Below are 14,951 nucleotides of genomic sequence, written 5' to 3'. Positions count from 1 at the left end.
CATTTTTAATAGGAAGGACATGATCCGACAAATGATGACAAAAATATTTCGTTGTATTGAACCTGAGCTGAATAATCTTATAGCGCTGGGGGACAAGATTGATAGCTTTAATTCCCTTTATATGTTAGTGAAGATGAGTCATCATGTATGGACAGCACAAAATGTGGACCCAGCTTCCTTTCTCAGCACAACACTTGGAAATGTTTTGGTGACTGTCAAAAGGAACTTTGATAAATGCATTGTAAGTTCTTTACTTATTCTGACTAAGCTAACTATAATATAGGAAGCCCACTCCTACCCAGTTTGATTTTGCATTTCTTTATAGTTAAATTTTTCCTTTTAATTTGAAGTGAAAATTAGTAACTTTATTGCTCTTCTACTGGCCAAACCTTCAAAAAGGATAAACTAATTGGTGGTTGTGTTTCTTTTCCCTCTCCATTCCAGTTTTCTTCAATAATTAGCTATTTGTAAGAAGTACGACTACTCTTGCACTGCTGTGAGCTGGCTGACATTTTTAGTTGTTTGTTTAAACTTGTACTCTTACTGAGATTACTGAAGCCAGCCAAGTAAACTATAGCTCTCTGCCTTTTTTACTTACCAAAACAAAACCTCATGGACTTACCAGTCTGCTTTTCCCCTTTAAGCATAATATACCAAATAGACATATCTTCCATGTGTTCAGTTATTTCTATCCTATATATAACAAAAACTTAGTTTAGGTAAAATAGCAAATCTTCTGGCAGTAGGAGAGGCAGCTTCTACTGTCAGAAACTTCCTTTCGCTAATACAATATGACCGTTATATGACATAATGGCAAGTTTAGTGAAAATATAGTTGCTGGTATAACTTCTTTTTTATTGACATAAGTGTAATTTGACTCTAGGCCAACATAAGATGACTGACTGTTCTTGATCAGTTTAATGCTTAAAATATTTTGAAGCTGATTTTTTTGGATTATACTCAGAAATACAATTTCAGTAGAAGATAAAGAAACTTCCTGTAGCAAAAGGAATTGTTAGCTTGGCTGAATCAGAAAAGCGAAGTTCCTTGTTAGGTTATAGAATGAAAATTGTTAATTGCTTCTGGTGGATAAGTTTGGGGTTTTTTTTCCCCTTGTTTGTTTGTTTTTCTTAATACTAAGTAAACAAACAAAGGAGAATAAAAGCTGGAAGACTTTACTTGCCCATCTTCCTTTTTTCTTTCCAATTATCTTATTTCTTAACAAATTTTGGGCGTAAAAAGGGAGGAAGACTAAGTAGATATACAAATTGAATGATAAAATTATTTCCATGTTTGAATAAATGTCAGTTTTTCAGTATGTCTGCATTTTTCTTTTACTGGTTGTTACATGGTCTGGAGTCATATATTAGAGGCTAACATCTGTTCTTGTTTTAAATTTAAGAGTAACCAAATGAAGCAGATGGATGAAGTAAAAATCTCAAAGAAGAGTAAAGTTGGGATCCTTCCATTTGTTGCTGAATTTGAAGAGTTTGCAGCCCTCGCTGAATCAATTTTCAAAAATGCAGAACGACGAGGAGATCTAGATAAAGCCTACATAAAACTTATTAGAGCTGTTTTTGTCAGTGGTAGGTCTTCTGAGGTTGTCATAGTTACTAAAATTATTGTTTCCTCCTATTTATATATAATTTTGTTCCAATTAACAGATGATTTTTTTTTTTTAAGACTCTCTGTTGCAACCCACATGACTGGTATTGTGCTGGAATTTTGGTTATCTCTGTTATCATTAGGGGAGCAAGTGTAAACCTTTTGATTGTAATATACTTTTTAAGAGCAAACTGTAGATATTTTCCTTTGTACATACCTGTAAAGTAACTTTCAGTTACGACAGAGGACAGTGGTTAAGACTCTGGAGGGAGAGAGGAGATGGCAGCAACACGACACGCTCAATCTGAATTGGTTTCCTGTCTTTTCTCCCCGTGTAGCTTGAACAAGGAGATGAATCTGGATGGGATCCCTGACATTTGGCCATAATACTGTATATCTTCACAGCCCTGTCTAAAATCACTTGAGTTCAGGCTGTGAATTTGACCCTTTCTTGGCATATTAGGTCCTTTGTGTCGTAGCCTGACAGTAAAATGTCTCTCCAGTCCTCCCTATCTTCTCAGCTATAGTCTGGAAAAATAGCAGCAACACCCTTGTTCTACTGGTTTTATTTAACGTAAAAAAAAAAAAAAAAAAAAAAAAAAAAAGGCAGGGGGGATATGCAAGCCAATGAACTCTAGAAAAATTGTTCTTCCCTTTTTAAAATGGGGAGGGCATGGATGGACAGACCTCTCTGTGCTGATTTACCTGCAAATTTTCAAACAGCTCCATGTATAGTAATTCCCAGCCACTGAGACTTACCTCTTTTTTAGGGGAGGATTGAGCAAGAGGAGACAGTAGAGGCAATAAAGCTAGTTTGAGGAAATTACAGCATAGTGGTTCTGACCATACTAGGAAATTGTGAAGAGACATTACTTCATAGTACAGTACACTAGAGTCCATATGTAGTCAGCAGGAGCATCCCAGCTGATAGGACAGTAAATTTTGAAAATGTTTTTATTTGATTGCACCCAACTTTTCTGTCCTTAAGAATTTACTGTTCAAGTGATAAAACTAAGTGAACACCAATGGACAGGCAAAACTGTATAATGATAAAATAACTAGTGTAGGAAGAATGTAGAAAAGCATGTTTTAAAAGGGGTTCAAAATGATGCCAGTCAAACACCAAAGAAGAAACAAAATCTGTTTCAGACAAGTACAGAGCAAACTTTAAGAACAAAGAATTATGATGGGGGAGGATAAGGGATAGAAGTAAAGAATGAAGATGAAACAAAGTCAAAATTATGTACAAAATCAGTGCAAGCAGTATGTTTAATGCAGCAGGATATTTAATTTACAAGGTTTGAAGCAGGTCAGAAAGATGTAGTACTTCAGGTAGAATTGGAGCCGGGGGTGTTAGAAGACTATATGGGAAGAACAAAATTGGCAGTAGCAGACTTTTCCTAGTTGGCAATTCAGTGTTCTGACTGAAATGAATGTGTGATCTTTATTGATACGCTGGTGCCCAGGATCACTTTCATGGTCAGCATCCTGGTAGTCTCAGCAAAATCACTAACGGATGAACGGGCATAGAGACTTAATTGTGCTCTTTGTTGAAACCATCCTCTTTCAGCCTGCTTTTAGGCGCCATAAGGGAGTGATATGTAGAATTTCTTTTGCCTGCCCTGTTTTTTTTTCGGGGGAGGAGGGGCGGGGATGAAAGTAAGAGACCTATGTGTGGGATTATCCATTTTTATTATTAAATTTGGGAATTGGCAGTAACTTTGACCATACAACTAATAAGCTAAGCAAAAATTGAGAGACTGGGAAGTACATTTTAAAAAACCCACCAGCTTATTGAAGATTTTTGTTCTAGCAAAGGGGGGAATGAGACTTTTCTTAAGTAGTTCTGTCATGTGAAATTTAGGGATAATGAAAGCATGGTTGTAAGCCTCCACAGAATGTGGGTTGTTTCTTGCTTATGTAAATGCCCGTCTGTAGTCACTATTTTGGATCCTTTTAGAAGTGACTTTTTTGGCATACAGATTTCACAGTCTTAGAGCCTGTACATATCTGTTACTTCTTATGTTACAAAATGCCTTTTCTTACAGTATTACGGTTATTGGTTATGTTTTTCTGAATTTGGTTGTCCGTTTGGTATTTTAAGTATTTTGCTTCCTTTTTCTTTCAGTTGAGAAAGTAGCTAACGAAAGCCAGAAAACACCCAGAGATGTGGTCATGATGGAGAACTTCCATCATATTTTTGCAACACTTTCTCGCTTGAAAATTTCTTGTCTTGAGGCTGAGAAAAAAGAAGCCAAACAAAAATACACTGATCATCTTCAGTCTTATGTAATCTACTCACTCGGACAGCCTCTTGAGAAATTAAATGTAAGTATATATGAGTTTATAGACTACTCTGTACCACTTAAATGTATTTCTCAAGTGTTTAGTGTTTCTCTGATCTCTTTATCACTGCATCTATCATTATCTCTATTTCATTATTTTAAACTCAAGCATGCCTGGCAAGAATACTCTACTCAGGAGGGTAACAGTCTTTGATGAAAAAAAACCCAACTTTTTCATGGCAATGAATAGCACTGACTAAACATCAGTTGTATCTTAAGCAAATGCTTTTGAGGAAGCAAAAAGCGAGGGGAAAAGTAATCAGGAGCTTTGGGATAAATTTCCCCACCTCAACTGCAGAGAAAATTACTGTAGTTTCTGAACTGTTCAACAATAAGAAAAGTTTTAGGAAAGTTCTGTATGTCCAAAATTGAACCAAGTGTTAAACTCAAAGCTGACTTAGGTTCATACTCAGTTCTGCCCACTGAATGTTTCCCACTGTTCATTGCTCTTTCTATAAGCAGGATTTCAGCCATTCATTTTCTGAAAAGTCTAAGATGTAGTCTCTTTTTTGAAAAGTAAAATGCTTTATTGCTGCTTCCCACTTACTGTGGGTTGACTCTGGCCAGCACCAAAGCTGCCACATAACTAACTGCTTGATCATTCTTCCCTCCCCAAGCAGGACAGGGGAGAGAATAGGAAAAGCAAAAGTGGGAAAACTTGGGGGGTGGAGATAAAGACAGTTTAATCAGTGAATGGGGCAGGGAGAGAGAGAGAGAGAGAGAGAAAAAGGTGATGCAAAAGCAGAAAGGCAGTCACTCACTACCTCCCACAAGCAGACTGATGCCCAGCCAGTGTCTGAGCAACAGCCACCTTGAAGACAAACACCACCCTCGCCCCCTCCTCTAACGCTAATTTTTGTAGCTAAGCATGATGCTACATGCTATGGAGTACCCTTTGGCCAGGTTTGACCTGTTCAGCAATAACCAAAACATTGGTGTGTTATCAGCCTTGTTTAGCCACAGATCCAAAACACAGCACCCTATGGGCTGCTATAAAGTAAGTTAATTCCGTGTGGTTCTATGTGCATGTTCATAGGCATACTTCCCTCCATTTTTATTATGTTGAGCCAGCTGGTGCAGGGCAGTGAAAAGAGAGAGCAATTATGAACAAATATTGCTGTTGTGTAATTATGGTTTAAGTAGAGAAATTCCTATTCAGATGCTTATTCAGTGTATCCAAAAGATCCACTATTTTCCCAGGCTAGGGCCTCATTAACTGAGGATTTTGAGGTTGATTCAGTATTAGTTATAAGGTTGCAAAGAAAAGCTTGATTGTTTCTATGATTGATTTTCAGTTTTACGCTAGTACGTATGGAGTGCTGTATTGTTGGGCTGAGCTTTAATGTTTATGGCTGAGCAGTACTTCGTGCCCAATTAAAAAACAAAAATGGGGGGAACACACAACAGTTGTCAAGCAGAATCAAGACTTAACTACACATATGCTTGTCAAATTAAGTTAATTAGTCTAGCTTTGTGATAATCATTAATGCTGTTCTTGTTTGTTAGCATTTTTTTGAAGGTGTTGAAGCTCGTGTGGCCCAAGGTATACGAGAAGAGGAAGTAAGCTATCAACTGGCTTTTAATAAACAAGAGCTTCGTAAAGTTATAAAGGAATATCCTGGTAAGGAAGTGAAGAAGGGATTGGATAATCTCTACAAGAAGGTAGATAAACATCTCTGTGAAGAAGAAAACTTACTTCAGGTAAACTAAATCATGGCTTAAAAACCTTGTAATGTTTACACAAAGACTTTTGCATATGTATTCTGTGAGAAGTGGCTAGCTTCAGCATAACTCTGAAAAACCATTAATTTTGAGCAGAGTTTTTTTTTTTTTATAATCCCACTCTGATTCTATTTGTTGTAACATTGATTTGAACCGTCATAGTAGAGACAGAGTTCAGAAAGAAACTTCCTTTGTGATTCCCTAGGTGTCCATTAATGGGTGATCTCTGTTCTGCAAAATATACTGGAAGTAGAGAGAACTAGATTTAAATGAACTGTTCCCCTGATAAGAAATTTAGCTGGTATACTGTAGCAGAATATACTTTCAATTACATCTTTCCTAATAGTTATATTGTTTAAGGTTTTTTTTTTTTACACTCTGTAAACTTTCTCACTGGAGTAAATGATAAGTAGATTTAAGAGTTAAGCATGTATTAACAGCTTTTTAAAGTCTGAAGTGTGAATTAGTAGCGCTGTTCAGGTTTGGGATGTTTTCTTTAAAGGCAAAAGCAATACCTCTTTCAGGGCAACTTTCTCTTCTGTACTATTTTCCACTTTGCAGATTTGGTAGGAATCTTGTAAATATTAAAGATCTTAAACTTAATGGGTAAAAAACTTCAATCTTTTTTTTTTTTTTTTTTTTTTTTTTTACTGCAGCAGCTCAGTTTACTGAACTTTGTTGTTAGCAAGCTTTAGTTTTAAAATGACACCTGAACTGAGAATCACTTAATGAGCCAATGTTTTGTAGTTCACCTATAGTGTATTGTGCCAGTTGACGTTTCTTAAAGTTTGCTTTCTTTGGCAGGTTGTGTGGCATTCCATGCAAGATGAGTTTATACGACAATACAAGCACTTTGAAGGGCTGATAGCTCGCTGCTATCCTGGATCAGGAATTACTATGGAATTCACTATACAGGATATTTTAGACTACTGCTCCAGTATTGCACAGTCTCATTAAGTTCTAGAAAGGGAAAGAGGAGCTAGCAAAGTTTGTGCCTGTGTATAAGGGAATCAAACACTATAAATGCTATTTGTTCTTAAAAGGTGGATTTCCATGTGTATGTGTAGTTAACTGCCATATATGTCAAGTTACACTCCTGCTTCAAACGTCTTTCAGGGCAAAATGAAACCTTCGGGGACTGGTTGCTCTTCTACTGGGTTGAAGTACTGTTTGAAAGCATTAATTCTGTGAAACACTTTGGATATAGTTTTACCCTTCCCCTGATGTTCAGATAATTTTATTTATAATCCCTTCTCTTGCTAAAAGCAGTAAGCACTACCTTTGTAGTATGCAAAAAGGATAATACTGTTTTCATAATATTTTGCATCTTGGAAATTATGTAAGCATTAAAGACTACCAAATCCTTTCCCTTCCTTGTTCTGGAAAGTATGGATGTGGAACTTTATGCAGTGGGAAGACTGAATTTGTGTTCTGAGAAGTAACGTGACTATGGTTATAATTCTTAATTAAACTGTGTTCATCATATTCTTTATTTCTATGGAGTGTTATTTCAAAAAGGTGAAAATACAGTGATCTCTATTGTTTTGTCTCTGGGCATTTAAGTAGAATCACTCTATTTCTCAACATGCTTCCCCCCCCCCCCCCCCTTCCCTTTAATAAGTATGACATAGCATCAGTATACTCCCACCTTGTGTAATCTCTTCCTCCTCCTGGAGCTGCAGCTGCCTGTGATTCAGGACCTGGTTTTTCTGTACAGCTTGAGGAAGTTGCTAGGTTGTTGGATAGAGCTGGGATGTATGTAGAATAGAAACAGGCACAGTAAAGGGAAACATGCAGGCAGAGGTAAGATTTTGGGGTTTGAGATGCAGATGAAAGAATAGAAGACAAAACCCAGTAATAGAGGAACGTTGTAAAACTCGGAAGGAAAACCTAACCTGCTAGATGGGCAGCTTGGCAACAGTGAGGCACCTGGATTTGGGTGAGCGTACTAACACTTTTAAGTCTTGTAGCTCATTAAATCCTAGTTGTCTGTTTACTAATACAATACTTGATCCAAGTTGTATATAACCCGCTTACAGCGTCTTTGCATGTGACAAAAGGTAGCCAAAGCAACACCAAGGGGAGGTAAGGGTTACGCTTAGCAGAAGTTCCCTTTAAACTACTGTAGACAGCTTATAAAAGAGGACTGCCTGTCACTTTTACATCGGCCGCTTCAATCCCTGGAGCCTGGCCACAGCAACTATGCAACAGGCAACAATACTACAGGCAGTAAATGCAAGTAAGACCCGCTGGAAAAGGATCACAGGCGCCGGTAACATCTGTCTCCCCGCTTTGGCTGCAACCAGAGCTAAGCTGTCATCGCGGGCCGTGCCTTTGCGTACAGCCAGTAGCTCACCCCGGGTGCCAGCTCCTCCGTCAGCCTTGCGTCAGAGCTCCTAAGGCAGTGTCGGGGCTCAGCCGTGCCCCTCCGCTCCGAGCCCAGCCCGCCTATTTCAGCCTGCGTTGCTCCGGCGCTGAGGAAAGCCCCCCACGCTAAGACGTTTCTGCAGGCGCTGTCCGAGAGTGAGGAGCTTGTCCCCGCTAACGCCGCGGCGTCAAACGGCTGGCGTCACACGGTACGTCACCCGCAGCGTGAGGGCTGCCGGTCGCGCGGGAAGGGGCGGGGCGGCCGGTGCGGGCGGCGGTTGGCTCGGCCGGCCGCGGGTGCAGGCGCGTGCCCCGTTGCTGAGGTGACGGGGCGGAAGTGGCCGTTGCTCCGCGCGCCATTTTCAAACGGCCGGTGCGGCCTAGGTGGCTGCGCGGGGTCTGGGGAGCGGGAGCGCCGGCCCCGGGGAGCGCTGAGGGGGCGCGGCGGGCGGGCAGGGCTCGGGTCCGCCGGGGCGGGTGTCCTGTCGGGGAAGGAGGAGGGTGCTGCCGGCGGGACCGGGGCTCCTCGCCTGCAGGCAGGCGGGCGGGCGGCGGCGGCGCTCAGCGGCTAGCTTGGGCTCCCGCGGTCCCGGCGGCGGCCGTTGTAGCAGCCCTGAGGAGAGCGTGGCGCTGGGCCGCTCCCGTCTGTTCTGCCCCTGGGGAGCGCAGATTAGCCTGGGCGGCCTCTCCCAGCGTCTGGCCTACACGCCGGTCTCTCCTTCCCTCGGGGTTCTGCAGCCCCCCTTCCTCGCCGGAGCTGCCTCTCTGCCGAAGCCTCGCTGAAGCATCTCGGCTGCTCCTTAGTGGCTCGCCCTGCAAGAATTTTCTTTTAACGGTATGTCTGATAAGACCGACTGGAGGGAGGGTGGAAAAAGTAAAAATAAACCTGTTTAAAAAGGGACTGATTGCTCCTCTGTAGGTATAGATTGGGGTTGCTGAAAGGTCTATAAAGCTTCCAGTTTGGGGAGATAGGTGATGAGCAGGCTCATAATCGATAGGGGTTTCTTGTACTGTAATGTGAACTTAGAGGTTTTGGTGACTCTCTAAAGAAAAAAATCTGTTTTTCTAGAGCAAGAGCTGCCTTTCTATTGGCAAAGTGGTGATACTTCTTAGCAAACGTGGTGTACGAATATCTAGTCAGAAGTGAACTCCCAGCAAATCAACTTGGAAACAGTCTTTGCCAAAACAAGTGCAGGCTCATTCAGTGTATCTTGAAAATTATGTTGCAGTAACAGCATTTCACAACACAGCCTTCGGTGTCCGTGGACTGCATAGAGGCAGGTATTAGAGCATTACTATAGTCAAATGATTGGTCCGCTAGGTGCCTGTTTTACCTGGGTGAAAACAAAACTAGCTCTTCATAGCAGAATGAGCTATGTGACCAGTAATCACAGGATGGGAACAGGTGTTTTGTAAACATATTTCACACACGCGCAAAAAAAAAAAAAGCCTTTAGCATATTGGTTCTGATAAACAAAGAATGCATTTTGGGATTTCCCAGAACTGAGACTGGAAACTCTAGTTCATAATTGTCTTTGATGTCAATGTTATAGACTCAATAAAGAAATTGATTTTGTAGCATATACATTTGTCTGTGCTAATTTCTTTGTGTTCCATTGCCAGCTATGTAGTTTTATCTTTCTTCCACATGGCTCAATGACCGTATTATGTCTTCTGTGGCCAAGTTACATCTTTGCTCTGCTTTTTTCTTATTACGTTTTCTTATTGATAACACAGGTATTGCATCTGGAACAGTTCTTAACCTATACTCACCATGAATTTTGCTGCATTGTTTTCAGACTGAAAGGAGGGCTTCAATGTGCTAAAGCTTTTCTGTTTCATATTCCACTTGTAATGGTTAGTCTAATGCCTGTTAACGTTGCTTCTTTCACACAATTTTATGCAAATTGATTCTATACTTATAGCCTAAAGGAACTGGATTTGAAGTTCCGTTATTGCCCATCTTTCACATCAATGTTCAATTTCAGTCATTGGTGACTTAGCACCTATGAACTGTTCCCTGTTGTTCTAAATATGTTGTCCTGGTTCCGGCTGGGATAGAGTTAATTTTCTTCCTAGTAGCTGGTGTAGTGCTGTGTTTTGGATTCAGTATGAGAATAATGTTGATAACACACTGATGTTTTAGCTGTTGCTAAGTAGTGCTTACACTAGGCAAGGACTTTTCAGCTTCCCCTGCTCTGCCAGGTGCACAGGCAGCTGGGAGGGGGCACAGCCAGGACAGCTGACCCAGACTGGCCCAAGGGCTATTCCATACCGTATGATGTCATGCTCAGTATATAAACTGGGGGCAGTGATTGCTGCTCGGGGACGAGCTGGGTATCGCTCAGCAGGTGGTGAGCAATTGCATTGTGCATCACTTGTTTTGTATATTCTTTTATCATTATCATTTTTTTCTTCCTCTGCTGTCCTATTAAACTGTCTTTATCTCAACCCATGGGTTTTAATGTTTTTTTGATTCTCTCCCCCCATCGCACTGGGAGGGGAGGAGGGTGAGTGAACGGCTGTGTGGTGCTTAGTTGCCAACTGGGGTTAAACCATGACATATGTCTATTTCATAAACACCTAGGTCTTCAAAAGACTGCTCGCAACCATATCACAAAATGAAGCACATGGAAGTTGTCATATCTCTTCTGTGAATAACTGAAAGATGCACTCATTTAGACATCTTGATAAATCCTTGTCTGGAAATGCCTGATTTAAGTACTGTTTAATTTTCCCTTTTTGTTTGTTTATCTGATTTTCTGTTTTTCATCTAAAATGGAAATTATATTTTCTTCCTAGCAGCACTAAATTACATGAAATATTTAGATAATGAATATGATGTGAACTATTTATGCAGCTAATGTAGCCTATCTTGTGGGAAATACCAAAGCTGTTAAGAGTGCTTTCCAGCACTTTGCAAATTTACAGACAAATCTAGTAAGTTCAACATACCTTTCACCATGACTCAATCGTGATTCACAAGGCTATTACATTTCTTTAAAGAAGAAGATATTCTGGATTGAGTTGACTGAGTAAGAATGGTGTAGAAAACTTGGATTTCCAAAAAGCTTTTGAGAAGGTTCTTTACCAAAGGCTTTTAAGAAAGCAGGTCTCTCAGAAATGGGGAAAAGGTCATTTAATAACTCACTAAGTGGTTAAAAGAAAGGGTAGAAAGTGCTACCTTACGGTGAACGTGCAGAAGACTTTCTGCTGTTTAACACTGATCAGTGATCTGAAAGAATGGGTTAAAGAGTGAGGGACAAAATTTGCTCGTTATATGGACATGTTAAGAGCAGTCCAAGGGTTGCAGAGGAGTATCACTGGCCTGAGTAATAAAGTGGGAGTTAAGGAGCAGTGTTAATAAAGGCAAAGTAACACACATCATGGGCTCTAAAGCGTCAATTACCACTCAGAAAAAGAGATGTTAGTGTCACTGTGAATGCATCTAATTGATGCTTTAGAGCACTCAGAAAGGTGAATGGTAAGTTAGGAATCATGAATAGTGAAGGCTACAGCAAAGAATCTTTATGGCTGCTCAGAGTGATCTCAATCTCAGAAAAAGCATGGAAAAGGAACAAGCTGTACAAGCTCCTAGGAAATTTTGGAAAATAGATTTGCTAAAGATGCCATCATGAATGACTGAAAGCATGAATAAGGAATGATTATTTAGTATGTCTTACAATAAGAAAAAAAAAAAAAAGGGCGGGATGACGCACACACCCATGAATTTATGATACACTTTTCCAGACATACAGTTAAAATCAGGAATTCATTGCCACAGGTTGTTTTGATGTAGAAGTGCAAAAGATTCAAGAAAACAATTAGACATGTCTAAGAAAGGTCTATCAGGTACTTTTATAATGGTTTAAGTTCAACTTTAGGCCCATCAAGTCCCTGCACTGTAGGCTTATATAAAGAGAAGGTATGTAGGAGTAAGATTTGGCTCATGTTTTTTATGTTTTTATACTCTTGCTGTGGCAACTGTCAGAGACACGGGGTATTGGGTCAGACTGATCTTGGATTCAACTGAATCAGTACAGCAGTTCATTTTATATTTCCAGAAAACCAAATTTTCCTGATGGAGAAGTTACTAGATACTTTTTGATGTCATGATAAGACTAGTGATAGACTTTAAGTTTAGGGTATGAGATTTATGCTATGGTTGTGTGTGATGACAGAGGTCTGGAATTACCGACACATAATTTCTTTTCAACACAGAGTGTACAATGATTATTGTCTCTGAAGACTTTAATATCTGTGTTAAGCTCTCTGAAATAACAACCCCCAATTCTTTTTATTTTCATTCCTGGACATCTTTTGGACCTATACTCCAGCTACTCATTTCCTGGACTAATTTTGGATTAGATGTGGCTCTCAGGAATATAAGATAATACCCTTTCTTGTTTGATTCTGGTGGCAATCATGTCTTGAATTAAAAATTCCCAGTCTTTAGGAAGGAGAGTGATTCAACCAGAAAACTGTTGGTACCTCTCGTATTAGAGTATGTTTGGGTAACTATACCTCACTTAAACGTCCATTGCAGTGACTGAGCAAGATCCTGTATCTACTTCCTAGCCACAGTTACTGGAGTGCTAACACCTGTCTATTTCCACAGTTACTGTAGAAAAACTTGATTCCCTTACAAGCTGTGACACAGTTTTGTTCTTGATGTTTCTTCTGTAAAACTTTCTCAATATGATTAGTAGAACAATCCTTTCTCTTTCCAAAACACAAGCTATTAAATCAAGTCTGATGAATGATTTTAAACTAATATAATCTTTTTAACTGATATGGTTCTTCTTAGGAGAAGGTGGGCTCAAGAGTTATCAGCTTACTTCTGTAGTAATATAAGGTGTATTCCCGAGACTAAATCTAGACACAGTAACACAATCACTGTTGTCCTGACTTCAACACAGAATCCTCAACATTAATGCAGAAGTACCAAGGTCTCATCACTTTTAGCTTTAATCTTTGGCTGCCAAAGGAGAACAAAGAGCGTTTAGTACACGTTAGTACATTGGCTTCCACTTGGTACATTGACAGTTACCACTTAGTGGAAGGAAGTGTGCCTCCTCCTCCTTCAACCATCCCGGTACAATATGTAAAGGATTGTTCTCCATGCCATTGCCTAGTTAATATCTCAATATCCTGAAGCTCTTCAGACAAATATTTTGGCAGTGCCTGGAACAGATGCTGTGCTCATAAGACTGGTGATTTTTCTCTCATCCATGGAGCAGTACCTAGCAACAGGACTGTTGTTGCTAGACTTATTTGTAGTGTTTTGATACAATGAGATGAAATCTTACTTTCCAGCCTCAGACATGAGAGAAATGTGCATGTTTTCTCATTTTATTATTCATAAATAATTTTATTTTCAAATACCTGCATATATTTATTTAATATATTTTTTAAATCTGGGGGATTGTGAAACAGCATGGTTTAAATGATAGCTATATTCTATCCCCTTTATGTGAGATGCAAACAATGCTTCCTCGGATTGGCAGTTTGGCTGCTGACGTCTTTGCAGCCGGTAGGTTAATACTGAAATTACTGAAGAAATGTGAGGGCAAAATGTTTTACAGAAATAACTGTTTTTCAAAAATATTTCTAACTATTGAAGAGATGTTTTCACATATCGAGGTGCATCAACTTTAGTATTCCATTTCTTTTCTCATTCTATCTCTAAATCCAGAAGGACATAACTATGTAAAAATTCTTCCTCCCTCAAATGTACATGGCAAAAAAAAAAATTCTCATCTGGATTCAGATACAGTAGTGCTGATACAGTCCCTTTTAGATCAGGTTAGTAACAAAAAGATAACTAATCAGTCAGAAAAAAAAAAAAAATTATCCTTGAGCTGTATTTTCCAGAAAACGATGCGGATAGGAAAGAAAAAAACCATCAGTGTACTATAGTCCTGTTTTCCCTCATAGAAAAAAAGATGTTCAAAGTTAATGTGTCTTTAAAATTTTACACGTTTTATACAATTTTACAAATGGTTGGCATAAGTTATGTTAAGTACTGCCTTGTAAACTTTGAAAGCAGGATTTATATATGAAAGAAAAAATTATATGGGGTTTTTGAGAATAATCTGTCAGTTTGCATTGTGGAAGAGACCATGATGACCATGATTCAAAAAAATCAGAATATACTTCATAGTCTCCCCACAGAAAGGTCTTTTCAGAGTTCAATTCATACATACTGGAAAGAATGAATTATGGTTGTACTCTAAGATGTTAGGAAAGAGAAAACTAATTGCCAAGGCAAATATTTCTTTTTAAAGAAATACATAAATATGCTTAAAACTTTTTAGTTGCTCTATGATTCTCTTTTGGATTACTTAAATGTTAAGGACATGCTTATGCACTGTGTTTCCTACACAAAAAATGGTTTGTCCATTACTTTTTTCTGTATTATTCCTTCTTTAAAGGACACATGCTGTAACAATCTTTTGCAGGTGCCCTATTTTTCTTGACTGTGACAAAAGCTGCTTTGGAGGTGTGTTTACAATGACTACAACTGCAGAGCGAAGGTTCATTAATCTCAGGAAACGTCTGGATCAACTGGGCTATCGGCAACCGTTGGGAGTGGAGAGTTTACCTTTGGTGGAAAATCTTTTTAGGTATTCAAAAGGAGATTCATTAAAAATATAGTAATCATATAATAGGCATTATTTGATTTTTGACATAATAGGGAGAATGCTTAGTCTGAAGATTATTTTCAAGCAATGTTATTTCAGAGCTAACATTCAGTTCCTGTGTATGATAAAAAAAAAATTTCACGATAAGGGTGGTGAAACACTGGAACGGGTTGCCCAGAGAGGTGGTAGATGCCCCATCCTTGGAAACATTCAAGGCCAGGCTGGATGGGGCTCTGAGCAACCTGGTCTAGTTGTAGGTGTCCCTGCA

At 39.4% G+C, this 14,951-nt stretch overlaps 2 protein-coding genes across 10 annotated transcripts in view; both read left to right on the top strand.

Annotated features, from left to right (window-relative positions):
• Positions 1-7,185, top strand: part of EXOC1 (exocyst complex component 1) — a 33,726-nt gene extending 26,541 nt beyond the window's left edge. For 7 of the 9 annotated variants that reach the window (XM_082315181.1, XM_082315178.1, XM_082315180.1 and 4 more), the window contains 5 exons: positions 13-241; positions 1,403-1,586; positions 3,734-3,933; positions 5,457-5,651; positions 6,477-7,185. In XM_082315181.1, the coding sequence (XP_082171307.1) occupies positions 13-241; positions 1,403-1,586; positions 3,734-3,933; positions 5,457-5,651; positions 6,477-6,629 (961 nt within the window). In that variant the 3' untranslated portion in view covers positions 6,630-7,185. The remainder of the gene's footprint in view (positions 1-12; positions 242-1,402; positions 1,587-3,733; positions 3,934-5,456; positions 5,652-6,476) is intronic. The other 2 variants (XM_082315185.1, XM_082315183.1) reach the window with 1 other exon arrangement.
• A 7,367-nt stretch (positions 7,186-14,552) lies between these two features.
• The window catches only part of CEP135 (centrosomal protein 135), a gene marked incomplete at both ends in the record, with an annotated part of 33,700 nt that continues 33,301 nt past the window's right edge, over positions 14,553-14,951 (top strand). Inside the window, one exon of the mRNA XM_082314964.1 lies at positions 14,553-14,665. Coding sequence (XP_082171090.1) covers positions 14,553-14,665 — 113 coding nt within the window. The remainder of the gene's footprint in view (positions 14,666-14,951) is intronic.

This window comes from Platalea leucorodia, assembly GCF_965183815.1.
Source record: "Platalea leucorodia genome assembly, chromosome: 6".
NCBI lineage: Eukaryota > Metazoa > Chordata > Aves > Pelecaniformes > Threskiornithidae > Platalea > Platalea leucorodia.
This window is presented reverse-complemented; position numbering and strand designations above follow the sequence as displayed.